Source organism: Bombus terrestris, chromosome 15, assembly GCF_910591885.1.
Source record: "Bombus terrestris chromosome 15, iyBomTerr1.2, whole genome shotgun sequence".
Lineage (NCBI taxonomy): Eukaryota > Metazoa > Arthropoda > Insecta > Hymenoptera > Apidae > Bombus > Bombus terrestris.
The window spans coordinates 4,183,311-4,209,701 of record NC_063283.1 but is presented as its reverse complement, the minus strand read 5'-3'; the positions used below and the strand labels follow the sequence as shown (position 1 = coordinate 4,209,701).

At 37.9% G+C, this 26,391-nt stretch overlaps 1 protein-coding gene, 1 long non-coding RNA gene and 1 other non-coding gene across 3 annotated transcripts; 2 read left to right on the top strand and 1 right to left on the bottom strand.

Annotated features, from left to right (window-relative positions):
* Nucleotides 1-256: 256 nt before the first annotated feature.
* On the bottom strand, nucleotides 257-3,558 carry LOC125386432. Its single transcript, XR_007226575.1, has 3 exons — nucleotides 3,480-3,558; nucleotides 2,236-2,360; nucleotides 257-1,428 (listed from the first exon to the last, which is right to left on the bottom strand). It is a non-coding gene; the product is annotated as an uncharacterized LOC125386432 (long non-coding RNA).
* A 1,346-nt stretch (nucleotides 3,559-4,904) lies between these two features.
* On the top strand, nucleotides 4,905-25,418 carry LOC100647439 (ETS translocation variant 1). Its single transcript, XM_048412913.1, has 9 exons — nucleotides 4,905-5,154; nucleotides 9,567-9,678; nucleotides 13,488-13,541; nucleotides 14,738-14,797; nucleotides 18,299-18,443; nucleotides 18,993-19,129; nucleotides 23,227-23,729; nucleotides 24,026-24,359; nucleotides 24,884-25,418. The coding sequence occupies exons 1-9, from the start codon at nucleotides 5,104-5,106 to the stop codon at nucleotides 25,294-25,296; spliced, it is 1,809 nt and encodes a 602-aa protein (XP_048268870.1). The 5' UTR covers nucleotides 4,905-5,103; the 3' UTR covers nucleotides 25,297-25,418.
* On the top strand, nucleotides 13,646-13,718 carry TRNAK-UUU. The gene has a single exon. It is a non-coding gene; the product is annotated as a tRNA-Lys (tRNA).
* Nucleotides 25,419-26,391: the final 973 nt, after the last annotated feature.

Here is a 26,391-nt window from a genome sequence, read left to right as displayed (position 1 = left end):
AATTGCGAATCGCAGCCAATCGGCTCATATTATTTATAATACAACTTATAATTGTATCATATATAATGATGCAATTAGTAACTGTATATGAAATAATAATGATTATCCAAGTCTCATCGCGTGGAGGTTACTGCGATGAATTTGAAAGTAAAAGTAAAATTACGCGTGCACTTAACCCAGAACTAATAGCACCGAGGAAACTAAACCAAACTATCATTGAAAGCATTGAAAGTAACTTGGAAGCATTCCATCTATTAATTTCAAAAAATGTTCTACTTAATTGACGATCTAATTTAATTTGTCTAATAAAAATCAAAAGCTCATGAGTCCTAACTATATAAATATTTAAATATAATAAAGTATTTTCAATCACGAACACTCCAGTAATAAAGGGCGCTGAAAAAGAAATGACTCTAAAAGCCAAACAGGCCATCAAAGTATCCACTCAATATAATCCCCGGCAACAAATTGTGAGCGGAATATTCATTCTATTTTAATTTATTATATATAGTCATAAAATAGAAAATTCTCAAAATCAAATCGCGGTGAGTGCTTCATCATATTTGCAATATTAATTAATTCACTATTAGCAAAAAAAAAAGAAGGAAAAGAAAAAGTAAAGAATATTTCCGTGTGAATTATTTGCACAACACTAATATCTATTAATCTATGCACTCAGTTTAAATGTTTGCAACACTAATAACGATCCAGCGTAGCAATATAATTTGTTCTTGAAAATAAAGTAATTTTTGCTTACAAAGTTTAGGATAATGAAAAATATGAGTCTATTTAAAATTGAAATTTTAATAATAACAAGAATTTAAATTCTGTAATAAAGTGTAATTACTATAAAAATTGGAAATCTAAAATAAAAATTTAAAATTCAGAAATTGAGTATCTAATGATTTCTGAACGATGTTAAATATCTGTTAAATGTTGCATATTTCAATATTAAAAGTTTGTTATTTTATTTCAGTAAGAACTAATAACAGTTTATATAAAATACGAATATTAAAATAGAGTACAATATAAAAAAGTACTTACGTTCTTGAGCTCCAGGAGAGACTTTATCCTCTTGCGAGACCTGCGACTCTAGCACCGAAAGTGAATATTTAAAAAAAGAAATGTACAAAAAAAAAAAAAAAAAGAAAAATAAAAGACTATCAACGCGTTCGTTTAAATAACAATCGGCGAACACACTGACTCTATTTTCGCGCCTGAGTATTATCGTTAACTTTAATGAGAGCCATTATGCTCTAAAAAATATTAAAAATTATACATATAACGCATCAAACACTGATTCTACCGACCGCATTGCGCGCGATCACAAAAATTTTCTGGGAAGAACTTCATTGAGGGATAGCGGTGGTACTTCGGGGATATTTTACATATTTCTCTGCTTTCTTCTATCGAGTCTTCGTGAAAATACTGCTTTTCAAAAATGAAAAATTAATTATTATTCATTGACCACAGATAAAAACATATTATATTAAGATTATAACAAAAAATATATATTTAATATATTTCAAATATTCTTGAGCATTACAAAGTATTTCCTACTACACCGTTAAATATTTATAAATATTTCACGACTGATTTATAAAAATTGCCCACCAAACTGAATGTCCGCCATTACTATTTGAAATACATATATACACTTATTCGACATGCTTCGTACGTGACTTTCTAATAACAAAACATGGCGCACATTTCACGACGTTAAACAAAGCTGCGCAATACGAAAAATATTCGATGCGCAGAACGCGTTCAAACCTGTCTATGCTAACGTTCTTTCTAGAATGTATAACAATTATTTAAAAGAGATAAAATGACAATCTTATCACAGAGAATCCACGAAAATTTAGCAAAACATAAAAATTATTTCAATTTCTTATTCAAATGAAACAAAATCTACGAACTCTACGTCGAACAAATGTTAAATAACATGCTCATTTTTTTTTAAATCGAAAAATAATTTAACGTATTCGAAATAAAAGCAGCTTTTTTAATTTGGCTTATTTTCATCTTAGTTTTCTTAAACCGTGAACTCATTTAAGATTATGTTATGTTACACAGTAATTACGTTAAATCGCGAAATTTTTGTAGAAAACGAAATCAATTGAGTATTTAATAAATATTATTATTTGTCCAATAAAAAATGAATACAACTAATAAACTAGTAAATACACAAACGTATAGATAAGTTTGCTTTAAATGGAATAAATCAAATTTTACCATATTTCGATGAAAAGTTATCGGATTCATTACTAATCACCATGGCGTCCTTTTGAATGTCTTGTCCTTTCGAATTTCGTAACGTCTCCCTAATACTTCAGTCTTCCTTGCAATCAAGCAGTAATCTGCACAAAAGGAGACGATAACGTTAAAATAACTGTATAAAACGAATAAATTATATGAAAATAAAACAATAATAAAGATCAAATTACATCTCGAAAATTTATTATATGATCTACCAACAAAGGAGGCAAGCAGAAAAAAAATAAAGAAAAAAGATAATTAAATACTAGATTGTAATGAGTTATTAAATAAAAGCGTACGTTAATTATACGATGTTAACAACAGCGTCGATTTAAGCGATGAAAAAATTAACGAAAATATTACGTAATAAGGATATTGACACTTGTCGCGGAGTAATGAACACACATCTAACCACTCCGATTTTCAACATTAAACTGACACCCCGCACTGCAGTTTGCCCTACGAATTTCGGTGACGAGGAGTGGAGAGGGAAGGGAGCTCGCCGGTAAATCGAGAACGAGCACGTCCAATTTCTGGAGAGATATGTTTTCGGTAGCAATTCAGTAGCATAATATATTCGAAAGAAAAACAAACTGAAAGATCAGATGCGCATGTTTACTTTCTATTAAACACCTGTGGCCTAACATAATTTCAACAAACTAAATGTATAAATTTAAAACGTAGAGATACCTGCACTTAGAAATTTAATATAATATGTAAAAATGAATTAATATACAGAAAGCCTAAGGATGATAAATTTTAGATCGAAATAGAATAATATTTTTGTCGAAAAATTGTAAGTATATTATGACAGAGAAAAATCAGGAAGGAGAAATGTCAAGAATAAGGAGTAAAGGGAAAGAGAAAGGGGCAAGGGAAATAAGAAGAGGAATGAGAGAAGAGAGAAAAGATTATGAAAGGAGAGCAAGACCACTATAAATAAAGCGATTTTCAACAGACAATTTATGAATTATCATTCACAATTAATGAATAATCTGTACAAAAGAAACAACTACATGTTAATATGAAGCAATATCTAAACTCAAATTGTACTTCTGCCAAAGGTTATAATAATGCTAGCTATTGGTGATCTTGACAGCCAAGTAGGAAACCAACGTAACACGAATAAGACGAATTTGACAAACTAATAATTTACTTAATTTCGATATAATAATGTCTGATGACAAATTATTAAATATACGTATATTAATTAAACAAACCTGATAGTAGTTTATAAAAAGTGAAGAATTACTACGTAATGAATATCGCACCTCGAACGGGATAATACACACAAACGCCATACTTTCCGACACTAAACTGATGCTTTATCCCGCCAAATATTCGGCTAACTAACTTCTGATTGGACGAGGCGGTGCAGTTTCTTTTCAATCGAAATTGGCACGAGAAATTGAAATATTGAACGCGGGACAAATAATTCATATAATAAGATTACACTAATTCTTCTTACTATATACGAGTTCTCGCTCATACAATAGTAGTTCATGAATAAATGAATTCACTCATCAAAAGTTTTCTTAACCAAACACTAATTAAAATTTTGTTTAAATAAATGGAGCCTGTCCAAATGGATTAATTACATTCTATACAACGTTATAGATCATAGAGGGCGTAATAAAACCTCCGAATGGTCGGTATTGCAGAACATGTGGCACGACACAAACGAGGTACAAGATCGACGTGACATGTAATGATTTTTCATGTCCTGCAATAATATATAAATATACATAATGTCTGGCCTATTCTGTATTTAGTAAATGCATACTATGTAATTCCTATATTCGTCGTAGGAGGCCATTGCAAATTACAGAGAGCGTAAGAATTACACTGATCTTTTTCAGGGTCGGTATTTCAGAACGAGAGAAACAAAATCCCATATAATGGTTTTAACATAAACTAGTATATCTAGGATACAGAAATTTTAGTATGTATAAATGTCATGTGATAATTTATCTTCCTTTTCTATTTATGTTTTCTTATCTATTGATATTACGTTCTAATATGTGCACTATTCACACAAAATCAATTGATTAAAGCTAATCAATTAAGAATGAATTTTCCAATGAAGGCTTATCAGCTAAAGGAAAATATTCAGAAGGATTCCTAAATTATCATACAACATGTACAAGTTCTGGCAATAGTGCAATAAAGTATTGCAAAATCAGAAAAAATTAAATTTGTCATTACTTTCCCACATAACATTCTAACATATTCAATTCAACACTCATCAAAATCATCCCTCTCATAGAAACTTTTAATGTATCATACATTTCTGAAATACCTGAAAACCTGATAATTTAATTTCAACCAAGAATTCATTTATTAGAAAGAAGTTCAAATCCTTTTGTAAAAGTCGGTACCCACAGAAATGCCATTCAGAACATGCAATATCACGGAGTTACGAAAGCAAAGAATCTCAACGAAGAGAGGTGTTCTCGTAGGTGTTATCGAAGCACAAAGCTTCCTGGTATAAGAGAAGGTTACCAATGATTTCGAGGCCCCGCCTACCAAGCAGGGGTTGGAAGCAACCCCTAGTCAGAGTAGCTCGCGCAGGGCTGATTTCTATACCACGTTGTGGGCGTAGACGTACCGTAGACACAACCCCCGATGCATACACCCTGTCTTTTCACTGTTCAGCGAGATCAAATCACTCGTCTCAGTCCTATCTTTGATCTTGACGGTGCAGCAACGTGACTTTAAAATTACGCGACAGTTCGTGTGATCTGTTCGTTTATCAATACTTTTACCCGTGTCATTTTCGTGGAATCTGGTGACGAACGTTTTTCTTCAACAAAAAGGAATCAGAAGAGGAGTTCGGTAACAAGTATGAATCAGGATCAAGAAGTACCAGCCACGACTACAGATTTGGCTAGGCTGGTAAGATAAAAAATATAGAATGGCACTACCTTATTGTTCCGTAGTTTTACTATACATAAGAATTTGGAAACGTTTATTAGATGATAATAAATACGCGTATTTAACCTACACAGGCAAATACAACTTCGATTATACAGTGCAATAATCGCATTGATAGCTTTAAGACATGAGCGCATCTGGCCCATACGGACAAATACTATTTATATCATACAATACAATAATTACGCTGGTAATTCTAAGACCCGCGTGTCTGACTGGCAGATATACACAGGCAGGCGCTACTTCAATCAAACAATGCGATAATTGTTCTTCTATGTCTAAGAAGAAACAATACTTTCCTTGCCAAGTGTAAGAATAATGACAATTATTAACAATCTACTCTATACGTGAAACTCTTCTGTTACCGAAGTATACTTCAAGCCCATCAACGTTTCATCGCTCTGTTGTATCCATCATTACATACTCAAACAACACCATAAACAACCCAATAATTACGAAAGAGAGTTAGTGTTTATCCATCAAAAAAGTTAAAAAGTCGACCAGATAGACAACAACTTGATCAACGTGACTCCCATTTCCGGTTTTTCCCCATGGCGATACAATGGAGTCATAAGCGTGGACAGTGAGCATAGTCAAAGTCAATGAACGCATAATGCATCGTACTCGCGCGATGATCCTCGAGTGTCGAATTGCCTTGGCACGCGCCACCACGCTCCGATGGATCGTCCCACGGGTGCCACCCCTTTGTGCCCCCTAAACACGTAATTGTCGCCACCATTCAACCCTCCTGGTCGCTCCGGTGCGGGATACCCCCGTACACGGGGCTACCACCGTGACTATGACACCGGTGAGCCGTGGGTGGTCGTCGGACACCCTTCGTAAGAACGAAGGGAGAGACGACGTGAAACACTCGCTCGCGGAAACACTTGATTTATGTTTGTTGATTCTAAAAATCACTCGATTCCCACACACCAGCCCCGCTGCACGGATCCGCCGGTTAATTTAGTCCTCCGTACCAGCAACATATGCTGACACTCGAGTTTCCCATGATTAAAAGCCTCTCCTTCAACGGGATGCGTTTACCACCATGTGAATTTACCTGGGACGTTTCGATGATGATTAGATTGCGGATTCTAATGCAAATTCATATTTTTGAGAATATCAGTTAAAAAGTAGGATCTTGATAGAAAATTGGTTTATCTACCAAATATTATAGACGGCACTACTCTTTGGATAGTTTTTTTCGTATTATATGTGTTCTGTGTAATTTTGCATTTTCTAATTTCCTATAAATACGCGGTTTAACGATGATACGAGATACTTTTGTTCTTTCAAAGAATACGAAGATAGTATTTTGGGATTGTATGAGGCTATAATTACAGCGGATGCATATTCTGCCGAACTGTTATTCAGGCTATTACGTTAGAGCAACTATGTCAAATGTTTCATTCGCCAGAACGATAGTTCGTCAGGATACACATGCAATGTAACCGTAGCCTAACATTTCAACCATAAACAACAGGATTATATAATATTATGGATAATATTCGTGGATTGCATTGAGAAGTACAAAGATACGTGGATGAGTTGGTTTCTTCTTAGGAAAAACGGAAAGTCAATGCGTGTATCGAGAGAGCAATTAGTAGATAGACTCCGTCGGCGACACATTGTAATTGCGAGTCCCGCTGTCATCCGCGGTATTGTTCGTATTCTGTCCTTCGAAACCATCATTGTCTTCGCACCCTCGTCGAAGAAAGCGACGGAAAGAAAAAAGGGCGAGGTTTTCTCGTCAAAGTGGCAACGCCTTTCGCTTCTCCTAATTGATCAAATTGGACGACGACTCTTTGTTGAAATTGGACGATCTTTAATGAAGTGAAAATCTTACTTTCATCCTTGCTACGACCAAAGAATACACACTGTACTTCATCAAATCAAAGCTTCACGCCTTAATCCAACGATCCTCGCTCAAACCGGTGTATCAAATCTCATAAGAGCCTTTTCGGTTTTTACACAAATCGATGAACGAAATCGACAAGATCCGCTGATAGAAAGGGGAGTCCGTTTGGAACGTGTTGTCTGCTCGATGACTTTATTATAAACCGAACCGAAGTGCGCAATTACGAGGGTGGTGTACGAAGGGAATTGGGGTGACGACCCCTCGCAGCATCATCAGGAACGATGGGGCGTTCCCCACGATTCATGGGTATCTCGTTTTCACTAGATACAAACGTACGAGTGCGTTTGTTCGTACATGACACACGTACCCCAAACGATCCACTTACAAGCGCGTCTTTTACACGGAGACGCGTTCCCGATGGGAAAGGTCAGGGGGAGGAATGGTGAAGAAAGGTGAACCTACGGAAAAAGTTAAACGACACGCGACCCTGTTTGCGCGTTTTCCTTACGAGTCATTGCATCGTGAATGCACTCGATTAACCCCTGATCGGCTAAAGTAGCATTGGTGGATCTGTAAAACGCGCACATTGTCAAGATAGGGAAATTTCATGACTCAAAATAAGACAAAGATCGAGAATATGCAAATGTATTGGCTTGTTCGGAAAGATTATAAAATAAACAGGACTAAATTTTTTTAGGATTGAATGTTTTTTGCTGTGGAGAAATTTTTTTATTAATTATTAATAATAAACGTAGGTTTTATATAAAGAAAAATAGGAGTAACATTTTATGGAATAATATATGACCTGTTTCTTTTGATGTTATGGATCAAGTAGACTTCTTCAAATAGATATCAGAAAAAATGTTATAAGAACACGAATTGAATAATTATGGTATTATGCTATAGCGTAATATTCCAATTAGCGACCAAATAATTATATCATATCCACGTATTTGGCAAAACTTTCTGGTAAATATTCCTTTTCTGATACAATCAAATTCAATACAGAATACAATTCACTGTCAAATATGTTACGAACTTTTCGAACAAGAAAATTTGGTCAAATTCGATAAGGAAGGGTGGGCTACGCATAAAACCGCGCGATACATTCTTTATCCCTTATTTAACGCTGTCGTGCCGCTAAATACCATTTGATATCGGGTTGGCGGGATTAAAGATTGAACGTAATATCGGGGAATGTAATTAAAATTTATATTAGAGGGCACAGCTTGTGGATTACAAGTGCTGAACCATCACGGCGACTAATTATAAATGACTATTAATTGCAATCAGAGGAAAATCCAAGGGATGAGGCAATGAACGTAAGACTAACCTATGAAACTGTGAAAGAGGAAGTTGATTACGTCTCTATAAATGATAATATCCTGTCGAATTAACTATAAAAGAAAAATGATGGATAATTTAGCGATAAAGCGATTATTTTATTATTACGTTTATCATCAACGGTATATTTTTATAACGAATTTATGCGATTAGATATATTTCAAAAATTAACGGGAAGGTACCTAAAAAGGTATCCTGTTAACTCTATTACGTTCATTAAATCATTTCCCACTCGATCAAGTTTTTCATTCTTAAATCTATATCTTTGTATCTTTTATATCTTAAATTTTAAAATTTGATTAAAATATGAAAGAATCCATGTACATGATTTCCTATTTTAATCTTATATTAAAAATTGTCTTAAAACGTTGAAAATCCCTTTATTTGTTGAAACAAGAGTAAGATTGAGACAGAAAAATTCGAGGGCTGCAACAAAGTTAATAAAAAGATTGAGAAAGGTACTGAGCATATTTGAAGTTTTCTTAAAACCAAGTACGATGTCTTTCGATTTTAAAGTGTAAGCGATCGGCTGAGAGACCGCAGTGAAACTTTATAAAGGAAAAGCAGACGGCGACACGGCGTTATTGGAATTTCCAAAACCGGTAACCGGCTTTACCACTAGATTGCTCCGCAAGGAGGAAACCATCCAATCGTTCACCGGATGTCCTCCTTGCCTCTTCTCTCGCACGTTCTCACTCTCCCTCTTCCTCTTTCTCATTGTGCCCGCTATACACTACTTTACTTAAAATCTCGTTCCTCGCTATTCCTTTCTGCTCCAAATCGCTTCGTTCTCTTTCCTTTCTTCTTGCAATTTTACATCAGTTCTGCGTTGATTGTCTTCGTCTTTTTTCCTCGCCCGATAGAACGCTCGCAAACGAGAAAGTCTTTTCACTCCCGACGATATTTGAAATGATGAAATTAAAATGCAGAACGCTGGCTTTCTACGATAAAATGTGGAAATATTAAACTACGATTGAAACCAAGTACGTACGTACATAAAGAACGCTGTCTTCGTTTTACGGTTTAACAAAGAATGAAATAATAGCTACTGGAAATTGAACGAAGAGAATATTTAAGGATCACAGAAGAAATACCCGATTAATACTACTTCGTATAGAAACGAACGTTTGCTATTACAAAGCGCTATTTTAACACAGATCTATCTTTCCAGCCAAACGAAGAATTCAACAGGCTGAACGAGCCACTTCAAACAGTTACCACAGGATACTGTCCCAGTAACTACTCCGTAACACAACCAAGTACCGAGGAGAAGCTGCACCCTGGTAAGTAGAACATGTATTTTAGGTGGAAGCGATATAGCAAGGTCGTAAAGTAAAGCACTAAGTAGGGCAACTAATTGATCTAACCGTACCCCGAGCCGTACGTATTTTCTACGACTGCGGGAAACTACATCGAATTTTTAAAAGTTAGAAACGAGAAAGTATCAATTCATATTCTATGTATACCAAATAAAATACCAAATAAAACTTACCCAACGTAATGAATATGTGTTCTAACGAATCTATCTTCTATCTATCTGTCTTATTTATCTTGTCTCGATTATCGAAACTTGTAAACTTTTACAACTGACCGATTTTACTATCTTACTATGTATCGTTTCCACCTACTATATCAAAACGCATGAAACATAGAGAAGACATCAAACGCTATAGCGAATGGAAGTCGTTCGATATTTCGATCAGTTTCGAATTATTCAATGAGACTTTTCCTGAACGAAATCGAGAGACGAGAAAGTCGAGGGCGGTCCGTACGTGTCACCATCCCCCGCTCGACGATTTTGAAGCTCTTTGATACGATGTTGCTCGGGAACACCGGGCCTCCGTCTTGACATGGAGTCTCGACTGCGTCTTCGTGCAAACACGTACACGTACACTGTACACGAAGGAGATCCACGCAAGCAAGAAAGCGTAGCGCGGCCCGAAGCACGTGCAGGATGTTCGCGAACTGTGTACAACGGGGCGAAGGGGGAACCACCCCCCGAAGAGAGCCTGTCACCGACAGGCAGTCGAGTCAATATCTTTATATAGTCGGATCAGGGATGATATTATTTTCTACGGTGCAATTACGTTTTAAGGCCGCACAAAACGATAGAAAGTATTTCAAGGGGCTGACGATTTCTAGACTTTGTTTGTTAGGGCAATACAGATCGATTAACATAGAAATTGTAATGAATCACGTTCTTTGTTCTGTCTTACGTACAACTTAATGTTTTGGAAGAAAATACAGTTACGACTGGGCTGCGAATTTTTATACGAATTTACATTTTTATAGTTGCGATTTAGATAGAAATTTGCTTTATGTATTAGAAACTATAGCGGGCACTCTATTTTGGATGCTTTATACATAGTATTTCTGTATAATATGCATTCTGTGCACCTTTAAATTTCGTATAAATATATGGAAAAGATCTCCAGTCTAGTTATCGCTAATTTTTCCATACCTACGTTGGAGCAGAAAGAAAAAAGCCTTGGCCATAAGGTTGATCTTGTTCTCTTAACGAATACAGAAAATTACTTCGTTGTGCGATAACATGAATATCTACACCGTTACATAATAATTACGCACGGTTTCGTATACGCTTCTGCAAATTTCTAAGTGATCGCGAAAATGCGAATTAAGATTTGAAATTAATAGAAGCGTATGACTACAGAGTCGTATTAATTTGCTGGATGACCTAATGAAGAGGACGAGTGAAATTTGGACCATCGGTCAATTAATCCCTCCGGTGTCGGCAGTTTTACTTGCAGCCTTGACCTAGAAACGTGACACCAGGACGGGAAGCCTCAGGACGAATTCAATAAGCAACGTGTTATCGCCGCAAACAGCCCCATGGGGTAGTTGAAGCCAGTCGTACCCCCATAGGATTCGTAACCACCCTAGCAGCGTCTGGGCACAGTGATTGACACTTTATATCTAACATTGGCATGCCGTGGTGTGAACCACCAGTCAGGATGGTCCGCCTCCACCTAACTCAATCACTGCCTATAATGCTGCAATTTCTCTATCGTAATCACGTTACGCCCTACCCAGCCTCCCCATCCACTTTTCGGCGACGATTCGTCGCGAAGAAATATATTGAAACGTCGACACGAAAGAACGAACCTTCTAGCTTTCTCCTCTCGTTTTCGAGACTCGAACGGTTCTTCTCCTCGCGAGAAATGGAAGCAGAATTGCGACAGGAATATTCCGCTGACGATAACGTAGCTATTAGAGTGACTTAAAATACGACGCAAACTTATAAAATTTATTTTATTTCTTCTTACGGATATGGAAATACGATATCAACGAATAAAAGAAAGAGAATGCGTAATTAACTTGCCGGTGTCGTCAATAGTCTGTATCTAAATAAGGCAATCGATACGGATAAAAATTTACGAAACCATCCTTGTCGTAACTTAACTTATCTCAAACGTAATAAAGAGAGAGACAGAGAGGGACATTTTTTATAACAAAGAAAATATGCTATATATAGTATATCGCAATTTAAAATTCACAATCTACGACAAAAATAACAAAGATAAATTAAAGATAGATGTCTTAAAATTTCCAAGTAGAATATATCTTAACGATATTATCTTTCGTCTATAAGTATCCACTCTCGAGTCTATCATTTTTCGATGGGTCTCTCAAATTTTGGGTCGTACGTATCGTTATTACAACTCGCGGCAAAACGCGTTATTACCCACGAGCTATGAAGCCAAGTAAATTCGATTCGTCAGACGGGATTGTGACTATGAACAAAACAAGGTTACTGACAAGTGGCTACCCGTGGCGAATCCTAGAGGCCCATTAAACAGACCCCACGCAACATCTCTGCCGCATTCTTATGTACATGCCTGCATTGAAAGGGGTTGTTTTTGCTACTGATTCATCCCCCAACATTCAGTCTTTGTTCCGTCTTATGGCTCTTTCGCCGAATCTTATTACAGCTCAGACATCGTGTTTCATCATGACATAATTATCCAGAAATCGTTTTACACCCCAAAGAATATACGCTTAACTCGTTTGATTACCCTTCCGGAAGAATGACTAAAAGGTAATTTTATATTTTGTAATTCCTATATTATCCAGTATCCTCTGAAACAATCCATCTTTCCGACATCAACTAGCAGCAATGCAAAGATTTAAACCTTTAATAAAGGCATAATGTATGTATCTCAGAAAACACAGCAACAAATTCGGATATATCGGACGAAGAAGGGCTGGTCAAGAGTTTGGGTGAAAGTCTCGGTGGAGGTTCGGAACATAGATTTTCTTTTATCTGTAACGGTTTCTGAGTTAGGTACTTCAGGGATCGAATTTCGACGAGTAATTTCACGCCCTTCGAACCTATGTCACTGCAGTTAAAAAGAAAGTATCTATTATTTTTGGCGGTTTTTCAAACCTATAGAGTTTCATCCAAATCGGTGCGGAATCAATCGTGACCTTTTCTTGTGAGTCAAAAATAAATAGAAATAAAGAAATTTTATAGGCTTAATGAATAGGTGTTCGTACCATACTGTAATAAAAATATGTTTTTACACAATCGTAAAAAAAAAAAAATAGAAATATAAGTGACAGGGAAAGCAATTCTTTCGATGTTTCGAGCATTGTACACTGTTCGAATAATTATCACCTAACATGCTCGTATTATTTTTGACGATAATGGACGTTCATTGGATTTGACGAAGTAATACGATAGAATATGTGAGGCATTAATTTCAGGCTGGGATAATTATCCCCGAGTAACCATAAATCATTATACCACCAAGTAATTTCTCGCTTGACTCGTAAAGTAAATGTATAAAATAAGAAAGATAACGTTTAGATCTTGTCGTATCTCTGTCAGTATAGAATAACAATGTAGCATTCTTTCCGTAATTTCTTATCGATTGACCTATATAAACGTAGGCTATCTTTGCAATGCAGTAGATAAATTAGTAGAACATTTTAAGTATTCTATTTATTCAAGTAAAATATTAATTTATAAAATCAAAATTTCGTTGCACTTAGAAAATGAAGAATTTGCGATAATACCGTTACGTTTTAAAAAAGCAGTCACTTAAAAAATCAATGTAAAACTTGATTTCAGAGAATGAAATATACCCCACACAGGAATACAGACAAGAGCCATGGCTTCAAGATGGTAAGTTTTGTTATAAGTAACTTCTATCAGAAATATAAAAAACGGAAAATCCTACTATAAATAAATGACCTTTTCTAAAATTATTAAGGGATGAAGTATCAAATGCCTGGATAGCTCAGTCGGTAGAGCATCAGACTTTTAATCTGAGGGTCCAGGGTTCGAGTCCCTGTTCGGGCGAATTTATTTTTTATTTTACCATCAAATCGATCGATGTTACCTAGCATTGCCCTAAAAATATAAAAATTATTATATCGTTTCATTCGCAGAGAAATCGTTATAATAGGTTCCATTAACTTGATTGAATTATAAGAGCAAAGACGAGTACAGCCGCTTTGAAATGCTCGGCTTCCGTTCCACTTTCCTTTCAGTAGAACAGCTCAGAGTTTCTGCAAACTAAAAACCCACGGTAAAATTCTTATAAACGTTATTTCTTGCAAAATGAACGGGGAAACTATCCATTTATCGAACAGTTCGTAAATCTTCCACAAAGATGATTACACGCAGTAGCCTGACTATTCGGAACATTAATTTTGATTACTTTGACAAACTGTAATGTAATGCACGATGGGTGCAGTGTAATAATCACGATAACGAGGGGACCTTCTGCCACTGTCAGTGGAGCGACTAGCTACCCACCAGGCGATCCTAGCGAACCATTATTTTACATCTTACGATGATCTTTCTCTCCTATTAATATTAGCTTGCATTCAAGTTTTATCCGCCAGAGTATTAATTATTATTTCTAATTAATTATTATTATTATTGATTCCGTGATATTATTCGAGGAAAAACAGTTCAAGAGATACATTCGCGCTATATTTTATTACCTGCCAATGACTCAGTCAATTTTTTAATACATAAATTACTTTTAAAAACCTGTAAATAAAATAATCTGTAAAATCTGTAAATAACGACTCGATTCTAAGAATTCTTGAATTTTAAAACTGATAATTCCTATATATCTGGAATAATAAATATTTGCTGAGAAAGTATCTCGGATAATTTGGAAATTACTTTTTAAAGAAACGACGTGCAGTCTAAGTGTTTGACTCGGGGAACTGTTCCGTACGAACGAAGCTAACAGAATTTATGCAGCAATTTAGTATCGAATAACGCTATTTCAGTTGCAGTTCTTGCGATTTTCTCACGCGAACGATAGTTTCTTAATGATAAATTTGCAAATTATTATGTTACAGGCAGCAGCTGCGAAACGGAGGACAGCGAGCAGTACGTGCCAGAGTTCCATCGGATGACAAGTTAGTGTGGCAGAAATTTATTCCTCTAACATCTTCGATCAGCCGAGGCAACTCGCGATTTCCCGAGATTCACCTAATTACGTGCTATGTTCGAATCGTGTCAAATGCTTGACGAACCGCGTAACGCGAAGGAAGTCAATCTCGATCGAAACGGAAGCTGCACGGAAATGTATCGCATATGCAATTCAAGTGTCAATTTAGAAAGTAGCTCGATACAATTTACGCGAATAGGAAACCACAAATTTGCGATCTCACGACTCTTCCGATTTCACGACTCGCGTTTATGGCAAACCTCTGATCATACAGCATCGAAACATTATTACTAGACTGCGGATATTTATGCAGAGACAAATTTTTGTGCATGTAACCGAAGAAATGCAACATAAGTAGAAATTTCACCCATTGAATATTATAACGAGTACCCTAATCTGCATATTTTATATATTTTCCATACTGCCCTCGCTAAGAATCTGAATAATTTAACCGATTTGCAGGAAGGGTACACGAATGTTAATAAAATGTATAAAGCAATGAGAAACGAATGGTTAAAAGTAACGCACCATGCTTATCATCTTCTTATAGAATAAAATTTTTGAAACGCAATTAACCGATGTTTCGATTAATGATTATTGCTTGAATTAATCACAATATAAGCTTGGAAGAGTTTTCCTTATCTCACCTGTATCTCGGAGACTACGTAGCCAGTCTGGAAATAAATAACTTTCCAATAGTGCATAATATTTTATTATAAATTTTGTTGAAAAATTGTGCCATCATTTGTTTCGTTCTTATCTATTCGTGTATAAGTTTCTATAAGAAGATGTCCAAATATATAAATGTTTAATTAGTTAAGGTAAATGCATAAAAATCCGCAGGCTAATTATTACAAAATATCTTGAAAATCATATCGAATATCTTGCAATCTTCGTTCGTTGACAATGAAATTTTTTCGGAGGGGCAATATTGACGAGGATATTAAAAAAAGCCGATAAATCGCCCTAGGCCAGTGTTTTTAAAGCAGCAAGATAGAGTGAGCAGAAAACTGCCGTCGATTATCGATATCGCATTACACGAGGAAGCACTTTATATTAAGTCTTAAAGGCTTCTTTTCTCCCCTTTCTTCAACCTCTAGCTGATTAGCGTCTCTCTACACAACCGCGCCGTTTATCAAAGCTGTTTTAATATCGTACGTAAAAAAAGGAGCTTCCTCTTCATCTTATTGGGTTGCTCGGAAGTTCGTTGCGTTTTTGGTCTTTATGAAATTTATTCGCTAAAAGTGTGCTTTGGATTTTTAAGCAATTTCACATTTCTACGAACATAACGAAGAAAGAATGGAACCGAAATATGCACACGTTTCGTTTATTAATTACTACAACAAGTATTCTATTCTGAATATTCTATGCATTTTTTCATAAAAATCCGCGGTCCAATGATAGAAAATTAGGCATCTGTGGAAAATAACTTTTGGAACAGCCACCGCGAAGCCACATAATTTTAGTTTCATGAATTTCTAATAAAATTATATCACTTCGAAATCTTCGTTAAGTTTCTCAGAATGATCCGATTCGTTCGGTTATCGCGAAATTCTTAAGAAAATTCCCAGGCTCTATTCGTATGTGTACGGGTTGGAAAATCTGGCAAATATTTCGAGACGCGTCGAATCGGCGAGCAAACGGCCAGAGGGAATGGCGGATAATGTCTATATACTTGCATGCATACACGTGTTCTCCTATCGTTCGTGTGTTAACTCGATAAAGAAAATTTCGTATTGCACACGATCGTTATATCGTTCTCTGTATCGTGCTCGATACACTTGGCAACTCGACTCGTTCAATTTCCACCGTAATTTGCACAATTGCAAGCTGGCAGCCTCCCGTACGATGCCGTACATCAAATTTGCTCTTCACCTGTTAATTTTATCCGTTGCTGGACTCGCGCGAGATTCAGCTCGTTCATTTGCACACGTAATACGTATGCAAACAATCAGAGGGAACCCTGTTCGAGGTACACAGGCTGATGGGCGGGCTCAGATTTGCCAATAAACTTTTATTCCAGGCTTTGTTTACCGGATGTTGTTACGCCCGTTATATCGGTGTAAAGTTGGAAAAAAGACTGTCCGTGTTTCTTTCTCTCTTTCTCCCTCCCTCTCTCTCTCCCTCTCTCTCTCTCTCTTTCTCTCTCTCTCTGGGTCAATATACATCGTTAAATGAGATGAAATTGTTCACGTTGTTATCGTTAAACGATAGATTTGGCTTCATTCGGAGCAGAGTGAATAATCGTCATAAACCGGGATACATGGAGAGTTGATTACTTTATGGAAAAAAGATCAGGCTGAAAAATACAATTGTTTTGTAGTTATCCGATCGAAGATTACAGGTGAAAAATACGATTGTAAAAACTCTTTTGTAGAGCAATTTTTAAATTCGATATGTTGCCAACCAGTTGCACGTAGAAGCTATCTTTGCGTTTGGTCCTGCGGTTAAATATATTCTTGTGTCATCTTGTAACTCCTCGAGTTTGTTCTAGACATTATCAATACGATTATGCTAATCGAGTCTCGTGACAGTACCGATGAGACTTCGAAATGGAGAAATTTGTACAGCACGTATAATATGCTCATAAAAGTGTCAACAAGTATTGCGATACTTTCGCGAGCCTCTGTATTTTCAAGAGATATTTTCAAATCTGTCATGCTATTTTTCCTTCTTCAAATATTCCACATTAAAATACCACTAATTTCTTTCAGCTATCGAATGACATAAATATGAGAAAATTAACAAAAATCATCTTCTCGTGTGTTTTGCATCTTTATATTCTTCGATTGCAACTGGCTGTTATCCAACATAATTTCTCGTCGTGTAAACATTGTTTTCCGCCGCGAAACGAGATGTTCATAAGTTCCACGTGAAACCGTACGATTTTTTCGTACCGTAGGGTCCACACGGCTGTTCTCTCAGCGAGTAAACTTCCGATGTTTGCAAATACAATGATTGCCCGAGGCCTCTGACTTATGCTTCCCACGGCCAGAGCCTGTTTGATTTATCGAGGGCGCACCCCCGGCCGCGTAAAATCGTCGGCAGCCCCATTAGGAAGCGAAGCTATCCCCACGTGCCGTTGCAACGATGCGCCTTTGCTTCCGCAACGACACGCGCCTTTATATCCTCGCCCTGCCGATCTTCGTCCCAAGAAACGATCCTCGTTCGATCGTTAAAATCATTGACCGTTCGTCTGTACATCCGCGACTCTATCCCTCCCCACAGACATTTTTTGCATCTAAATGTCTGTTCACCCTTGCTGCTTCTGGATAACGTACAACTTCACATTCTTGCGATTTCGTAGGATAAAATTTAACGTTGATACCGATCGAGGTATATCAAAATTCAACGTGTAATTAAACTTTCACTTTCGAAGTGTGACTAGAATTTTTTACACGTTATACCGCGTTATATAGCGTTATATATAACTAAAATGTTACAGTATACGGTACACTGGTTTTTACAGACGCCAATGTCAAACAGGAATCAGCGAATTGCAGAAGAATCGATGATACTAATTACTCGCAGTATCAAACGCCAATGAACCATGCACATTCGCAAGGTAGCACGTTCCTCGATCTCGATCCGGAGAATCGCAGTAATTGCTTCGGGTAAGGAGGACAAATGTATCCAGCAATGGAAATTTCAAATAACTTGCTGCTTCTTATGCATCTATGGGCAATCTGAAAGCACGGAAATGCACGGAGCGTGTATACGTAGTATGCGAAGATACACTGCCATTCGTAAATATTAAAACATCTATTCGCTGCACGTTTCTCATGAAATTGAGAAATGTTTAATTGTTTAAGACTTTAAGCAGGCGAATAGATGCGTAATAAAAGTAACGAAAGTAAAACAACTTGCACCAAATACACATGTTTTTCTTATAGGGAAGATATTCTTCTAATATCTGACCTAGCTTAATGTATCAATATAAAATACCCAAAATACACTATGATATCCAACGCATAAGACAATTTTCTACTTGCATTACATTTCTTTTCTCATCTCTAGTTATCTATAATTATTTTTTAATCATCTATGAAAATATGTACTCGCATAGATATTCGCAATATTTCTATTTACAAAAATTAAGAAATTGACGCGTAAATTGTTTATGAATTGAAAATCTAGAGTCGTTTGTATTTGTTCGTGTATAGAAATACTAAGATGAGCTCGAGGACAAGCGAGGCAACGAAGAACGTAGCGGTGAAGGAAGAACCAGCGGACAGAGGATATGGGGAGCCGATTTCCGTGACGAGCATCCCCACATCAACAGCTCAGGACACTCGAAATAGTAAGAAATCTGTGATTTGTTGGACAAATGGAACGTAGAATAGACGTGTACAATTCGATAGATAATATTCTTAGCTCGCTCTCAGGAGCTGTTTGGAACAACGAGATTTCCGAACCGATGATACCCTCTTTTCGAACGTGCACCGTGACAAATCTCTTGACAATAGATCCACGTGGCGCTTTACTACCCTATAGATCCCATAAATAACTGGAGCACGAGGGAAGTACTCGGTGTTCCATCCATTAATCGAGCTCTAGCTCGAGTTGCTCTTCCGGTCTCTGTTTTTAGAGCGCCTTGGCGACCCGAAATTCATCGTCTTATATTTTATCTCCCTCTTCATTATCATTACAATCCCTGTTCATCCAATTAGGATCATTCAAAACTTCCGATATTTCTTGGTTTTTTGGAAAAATCGAAAGACCTAAGAAAAGCCCGTAACGCTTTCATTACGAGTTTCTATCAAATGGCGAAATGTTCGAACAAGAGTTACTAACGTTTTACAGACAGGCGTGTTAATAATTTACGATTACCGCGTTTGTCTTCATTACAGCTCATATTTTCTCCAGCATGCGTGCACTGTTTTAACGTCTTCGTTATTTTGTTAAACAGCTTGAATTTTTTCCTTAAATTACAAATGATGAGCGCACGAGTGATTTAAGCAGATTCCAAACGTTTTGCCTTATCGCGAATACAAAAGTATTCTTCCATACGGTGTAGTAATAAATTAGTTGTCACTCAATATACATATAACCGATCGTGTGTGTATAACAGTGATTTAATTTATTTGACGTAATGCAAAAGTACTCGACCGCTTGTACATAGACATCTTTCGTGACTCTATTATCTGTGTTATGCGAATCATTTTGAAATTGCATTAGCATGATCATATCGATCGTACCTCGTCATACTTGGTTGTTATATTTAATTTGAGAGTCACGACGGATTGATTTCGTCTAGAGTCTAGAGGGAACGATTTTGATTCTGGGTCAAACGATTCGTACGGAAGCCGGCTAATAAATTTTCAGCGACGTTTTAATGCGAAATTCCTTAATAATCCCTGACGAAGTTCGTCGCTGGTACAGTGGACTCGCTCACGCGTGACTAAGTATACGTAAGTGAATAATTGAAGAATGCTTTCAACTCGAAAGCTACGGAGAAGCGCTTCGTAGAATCCAGCGAAAGCTGCTAAACGAAGGAAAGAGCATAGAATTCTCTCCCGAGGGAGATTGCAAGTCGCGAAAGCTTTCTCTTGCATTCAGGATACAGTTGATATTGCAGATTTTTCAATGAAAAATACTTTTCGAGACTCAGTGATAAGCTTGATAAAATTCTCGAAGCTTTCAAAGAGAAGTTTCACGTTAGATTTATAGAGCATTGCTTAATAGTATTCGAGGCTATGCAATCTACGTATAACGTAAAAGGCAGAACCGACGAAGGGTTTGCAAGCTCATGCTTTGTAATCAGACCGATTAGTCTTCCTTTATTCACGCACGTACACCAAACGAATCCTTTAGGAACTCCGCTGCTATATTCGTTGGCCGACACCGTGCGCGTATACCCATTTACTTCCAAGTCACCCGGGAATTATGCTTCTACTACGTCTCTTCGCGTAATTCTCCCTCCCATTAAGCCGTTTCAATTATTTACACGCAGTTTAGGTTAATAATAAGACCATACCTATCGATATTGATACACCCTGACACGTATAGTTTCAGTGCGTTCTCACTCGTGAAACGAACGCAAACGCGTGCTTCTCTTCTTCAATGAATTTAATTCCTGAAACAGTATTACGTACTTTGGAAATCTGATAGTAAAATGATTAGTTGCCATTGACGAAACTCGTTTCACAATCGTCGCTCGTCCATTTTAATTAAATTTAATCTTTAACAAAGTACTATTTTTTGAAAATTTCAACGAAACGACCGATGATCGCTTATGCAGACCGTCAAGGGAGCATGTTAAACGTTTCTGTCTCCCTAGTCCACTAAATCGACCAGTCGTTGACCAATATAGCGGGTGGAATAGTAATAACCTGTTAATGGGTGAGGCAGATTGGTCACCACTTCGCTAATTAATGCTAGTACCTGGCTCACGAGGATTATAGTCGGTCCTCCTGTATTCTATACCCCTCTATTCAACAACTTAGAGTTAAACGTAAACGATATGCATGAACAAACAGTCGTTGCGAATCGATTCGATCCCATGCAGGATCTGCCTCCTGTGAATGAGCAGAAAGCAAAGAAGGTCATTTCAGCGCGTCAGGTGGGTGGAAAATGGACCTTGCATTATTAACCAGCCTCTACTCCGGAATTCGGGGTTCAGGGAGACAGAGATAGCAGGATAAAGACAGGGATGGAGAAGAAAATGAGAAGAGAAGAGGGAGGATGAGCGAGAGAGTGGAAGGGAAACAAGAGATGGCGAGAGTAAACGAGAGAGGGAAGAAGGGAAAGAGAGAAAAGAACCGAAGCTCCTCGTCTGAGAGTGGACGAGTGGAGGCCGTCCTCTTTTCCGTGCAACCCTTCTGCGCAACGCCCCTGACCAGTCCCGGCTTCAACCCTTTTCCTGTTTGGTACATCGCCACCGGTTTCATCAGCTCGCGATTAATTTTAATCTAAAACTACCCGCAAAGCCTCTGCCCTCGCTTGCACGTTGAGGTCAACCCCTTTCGCCCCTCTTCGGAGAGAGAGAGAGTGCCAGATTGGCCCGTAGCTTTCGACCCTCCTCCCCGCGATTCCTGTCTGTCTCGTCTACACGAGATCGGGATCCGACCGACGTTTGCCAGCTAGGAAGCTAAAGCTAACTTGCCGACACGATTAACTTTCCCGGCCCTTCCTCCTCTTAATTTCACCTCGATGACTGAGATTTCCCATTAATATTGGGTACACGGTGTATACCTTGATTTCCAACCGCAAGCCAGATCGAATAGAATATTCCATGTACATACGTCGCACATCCTGCGAAGTTAGTACGTTTCTTTTTCCACGAACGAACGAAAGTAGAGGTTTTTTAATCGACGAGCAAAAAGATGGACTGCATCACGGCTGGCAGCGTCGCGTTCCGGCTCGGTATCGGCAAGAGGGTTCTCAATTTTTCAATATTCCCGGTACACGACTTGGAACGTAACCGGATTATGGTTCGAGAATAGCTTTTTCGGCTCGAGGGACCACGGCATCGGCGGGATGCCGGCGGTGGTGGATGCTCCCTGTGAGGAGAGCACCCGATTAATATACATATCGCGCGAGCTCTACGCGGTATTTCAGGCGGTGCCGCTATCCGCGAGCTCCGCCATCCCGACAACCCCGTGGGCTTTGAATATCAACCAATTTCCTGCCGATATTTGTGTGACGAGCACTTCACCGGCAACCGCGCGTGAGTGCAATCGCTAATACGTTGCTTGCGTTTCGTTCTTTCTCGTGCATCCGAGAATTTTCTCGTGTCCATTTCGTCTTTATCCATTCTTCTTCTACCGTAGACTGTGTTTACGCTGGATATTGTCACCGTGCTTCGATGAACTGTCGTTCAGACGAACGAAATGTCCGAAGATCGAAATGCATACGAAACCTCGGCTGTGGTACGAAACGAATTTTTACGAAACGAAATTAGAAACAGTTTCGTTTTTTCCTTCATCCTCGATATAATAATTGTAACTTTCTAACGTTAAAGGATATATTGAAGATGAAAATATGAAAAAATTGTTACTGGAATATACGATTACTCGTTGCGATACCTTATGAACTCTCGATTGCTACTGTGGGATCCTGGAATACCTCACATACGGAAACGTACACATAATACAGAATTTCACTAATCTTCGATTAGGTTGAGCCTTATCATTATAAACTACAAATTAAAATTCAAATTTTCATTAGGATACCTTAAAATCCCATCAGTTAACATATAAATTAATATATTTCCGTATGAACATCTATCTATACAAATTATAGTAATATATTTCTCTTTCAACTTAACAAATTAAATGTTAAACATTTTCCTAAAACATGAAAACCCTTGCTTTTTGTTTTCCAAAACGAGAATGAGAAATTTTGGAATACGCAAACCTAATAATCTCTTCAACTCGATGATGCAAATTTACGCAGGCAACAGCATGGTCTACCAGCAACAGCAGCAATACGGAAGCGGAACGAGAAACGCCAGAGGTTCGCCATCGCCTAGTCGGCCAGCCAGCACTTCCTCCGCAGCTTCTCAATGGCAATCGACGATTCCAGCTCCTGGCGAAGCTTTCTTTCCGCGACAAGAGAATTGGAGCTCGGAAGTGTACGGTAAGAGAAGCGTGACGCCCACGTGGACCGAGCTGGGAGTTCAATTAGAAGGCAGGAATCCATCGTGGGAGAGACAGAGTAATTGTTATCAAAAGAAAGGATCTCCTAGCTCGTGGAACACAGAGTATACTAGCAAGAGGCCATCTTCGGCGACGGGAGTGTCGCCTTGGAGCGAAATGTCCGTTGGCTATCAACAACAACGAAGAGGTTCTCTTCAATTATGGCAGTTTTTAGTCACCTTGTTAGACGATCCTGCGAACGCACCTTGCATTGCATGGACTGGTCGTGGAATGGAATTCAAGCTAATCGAACCGGAAGAGGTAGATTGCATTGCTATTATAAATTTAATGTTCCTCAATTTATATTTTTACGATCATTGTCCAAAAAATATGAAACCTAAATGTATTCAGATTTATTTGTCTATTAGACATAACGTGTATTTTCCTTTCCAGTATTTTCCTCGATATTCGATATTCGCTTTCTTCTTTCTTTAGCATTTTCTATATGTGAATTCTGCACAATTTTACATCATTCAGTTTCTTATCAATTTTTTGAGGTAGAAATATCAACAATCTAATCACACAAACGGTAAAGTGATATATTTCATTTTCTTCAGGTAGCTCGAAGATGGGGAGTTCAAAAGAATCGACCGGCAATGAATTACGATAAATTGAGCAGATCATTGAGGTACTATTACGAGAAAGGGATAATGCAAAAGGTGGCTGGAGAGAGATACGTGTATAAGTTCGTGTGCGACCCGGAAGCACTTTTCAACATGGCCTACGGCTCCGCAGGATCGGCCGGTCTCCCCAGCGAAGTACAAAACGGCGTTCGAAGTCAATCGATATCTAGCAAGATATCATCTACGAACGATGTTTCTGATTTAGCAAAACATCCCACCAGTGGCTACGGTGATGCAGTTCTTGCCATGTACTCGAATACCGCAGCAGGTCAGTAGCTCATATATATATATACATCGTAATTAATATCGAGTTTACACTACTATCGCAAACAGTTTGCATGCAGATCGCCATCTAGTCTAATATACGCTTTAAATTGTATCTGTCAATGATGTGGTCATCTTTTTGCAAGCAACAAACAACACGTAGATGCGCAACACAGTTCATTCATAAGATACTATACCAAAAGGCATATCACATTCGTTGGAACTGACACACATATTACGTTGATTCAATTACCGAGCTCTAGACACTAAGTAGTTAATTAAACAATTCTTAGTGCATTCACCTACGGATGAAACGTGACGCGCTATCATACTATACACAGTTTCCTAATTGTACAAGACATTACATGAAATAGCAATGTATGTTATTATACGCGATAACTTTTTAGAACGTCGTCTAGCGATTAATGAAAAAGAGAAAAAGTCTCTACTGGGATTTAAACAAACACATTGTAGTCATAAAAATTGCAAACAACGATCAATTTGTAAAATTGGATTTACGATCGACAGTGTATGGGCCATCCAGTTTGCATCACCTGCACCAGTACCTCGGTGGCAACGAGGGTTTCAAGGCACCATCGAACAGATACCATCCCCATTACTCGCATGAGTACAACGGAAGTCACCACCATCCACCCTCGAGCTACACAGAGACCTTCCTAAACTACGGTCGCTTGTCGTCCCACGATGCTCCGACAGAATCGAGGAGCCAAGAACTCGCGAGAATTCCGTACGCACAGGAAACAGAAGGTATCAGCAGAGAACGAGAAGCGTCATCGATTTTGTACGATGGCGTGCAGAGAGCGCAATTACCGGCTGCTCCAACGCTTTCCCAACCAACCTTGCTAGACGCTACTACCACCAGCTCGAAGATCGAGCAAACTTCGTACGCCTGCCTCGGCGTAGGCAGCTGCGTCTGCTGAATCTCTCTCAACAGTCTCAACTTTATCGGAAGACGGAAAGTCATACGCATCGAGAATTGACTCTCGAGAAAATCTCTAGTCATAGATTGCCCCGTACTACGTGCTTACACGTTATACGATTGTATAGGTGGCTTAAGTATAACGTGTAGGTGTTAATGGAACGCACGGTTTGAATGTCAAGCAGCGTTCGTCCATGGTCGTACAGTGTCTTAATTTATACAGAAATTAGTTGCAACATCGCACGATAACTTGACTTAAGCGAATGATAATGTTGTACGATGTTAATTTAAACAAGGATAGGTAGCAATAACGCACAATGTCTTAATTTAAACAAGAATTAATTACAATATTGCTAAATGTCTTAATTTAAACAACAATTAGTAGCAACAGTTACGCTAATACGTACATACGTATATACGCAATAACTGATACTATATCTTAGTTCAACCTCTTAAAGCATAAATTTTCCATCGGTTGACTAACAAAAATTTATCGAATTTCTTGTTAAAGGAAAGGCGAAAATGAAACTGAGTGTACGATACATCTTTCTTAAGGTATACATATACATATTTCGGTATAAGACACTGTAATTTGAATTTATAAAAATCAATGCCTAAAACGATCTACCGATGTACGTGTTATATGGTCAAACAAAACTTGGTAACAATATGCCACGATGTCTTAAATTAACCAAGAATTAATAGCAATATCGGAGAAAAATAGAACTGAGTTTCCTAAAAATAGACGCTCAATATCGACTCATTACGCGACCATTGACAAACGTATTTCAGAATCGACACTCGAATCGCGCGTACCATGAATCTTGTAAATAGCGAAATTCGAAGGCGTATGTATGATGGTTCAGATCGACTAAGAACCCTTTAGCTCGGCAGATCCAATCGCTTGTGATCGTTGTTACATTGCGCGTGTCCGAGTAGTTCACCAGGATACTGTAACTTCTGTAAATACCAAATAAATCTATCGAAACGTAAAAACGCAGTCTATGTACCCAACGTTCCTAAACAGCGTCATTAACAAGTTTATCTTCCCGTGTCATCGAGAAAGATGCGCAAGAAATCACCATCGTCTTACTAA

Coding starts and splice junctions, on each gene's coding strand:
- LOC100647439 (XM_048412913.1), top strand. CDS start 5,104: ATGAATCAGGATCAAGAAGTACCAGCCACGACTACAGATTTGGCTAGG. Junction 14,798..18,298: donor AGAGTTCCATCGGATGACAA/GTTAGTGTGGCA, acceptor TGGTTTTTACAG/ACGCCAATGTCAAACAGGAA. Junction 24,360..24,883: donor GTACTCGAATACCGCAGCAG/GTCAGTAGCTCA, acceptor TACGATCGACAG/TGTATGGGCCATCCAGTTTG.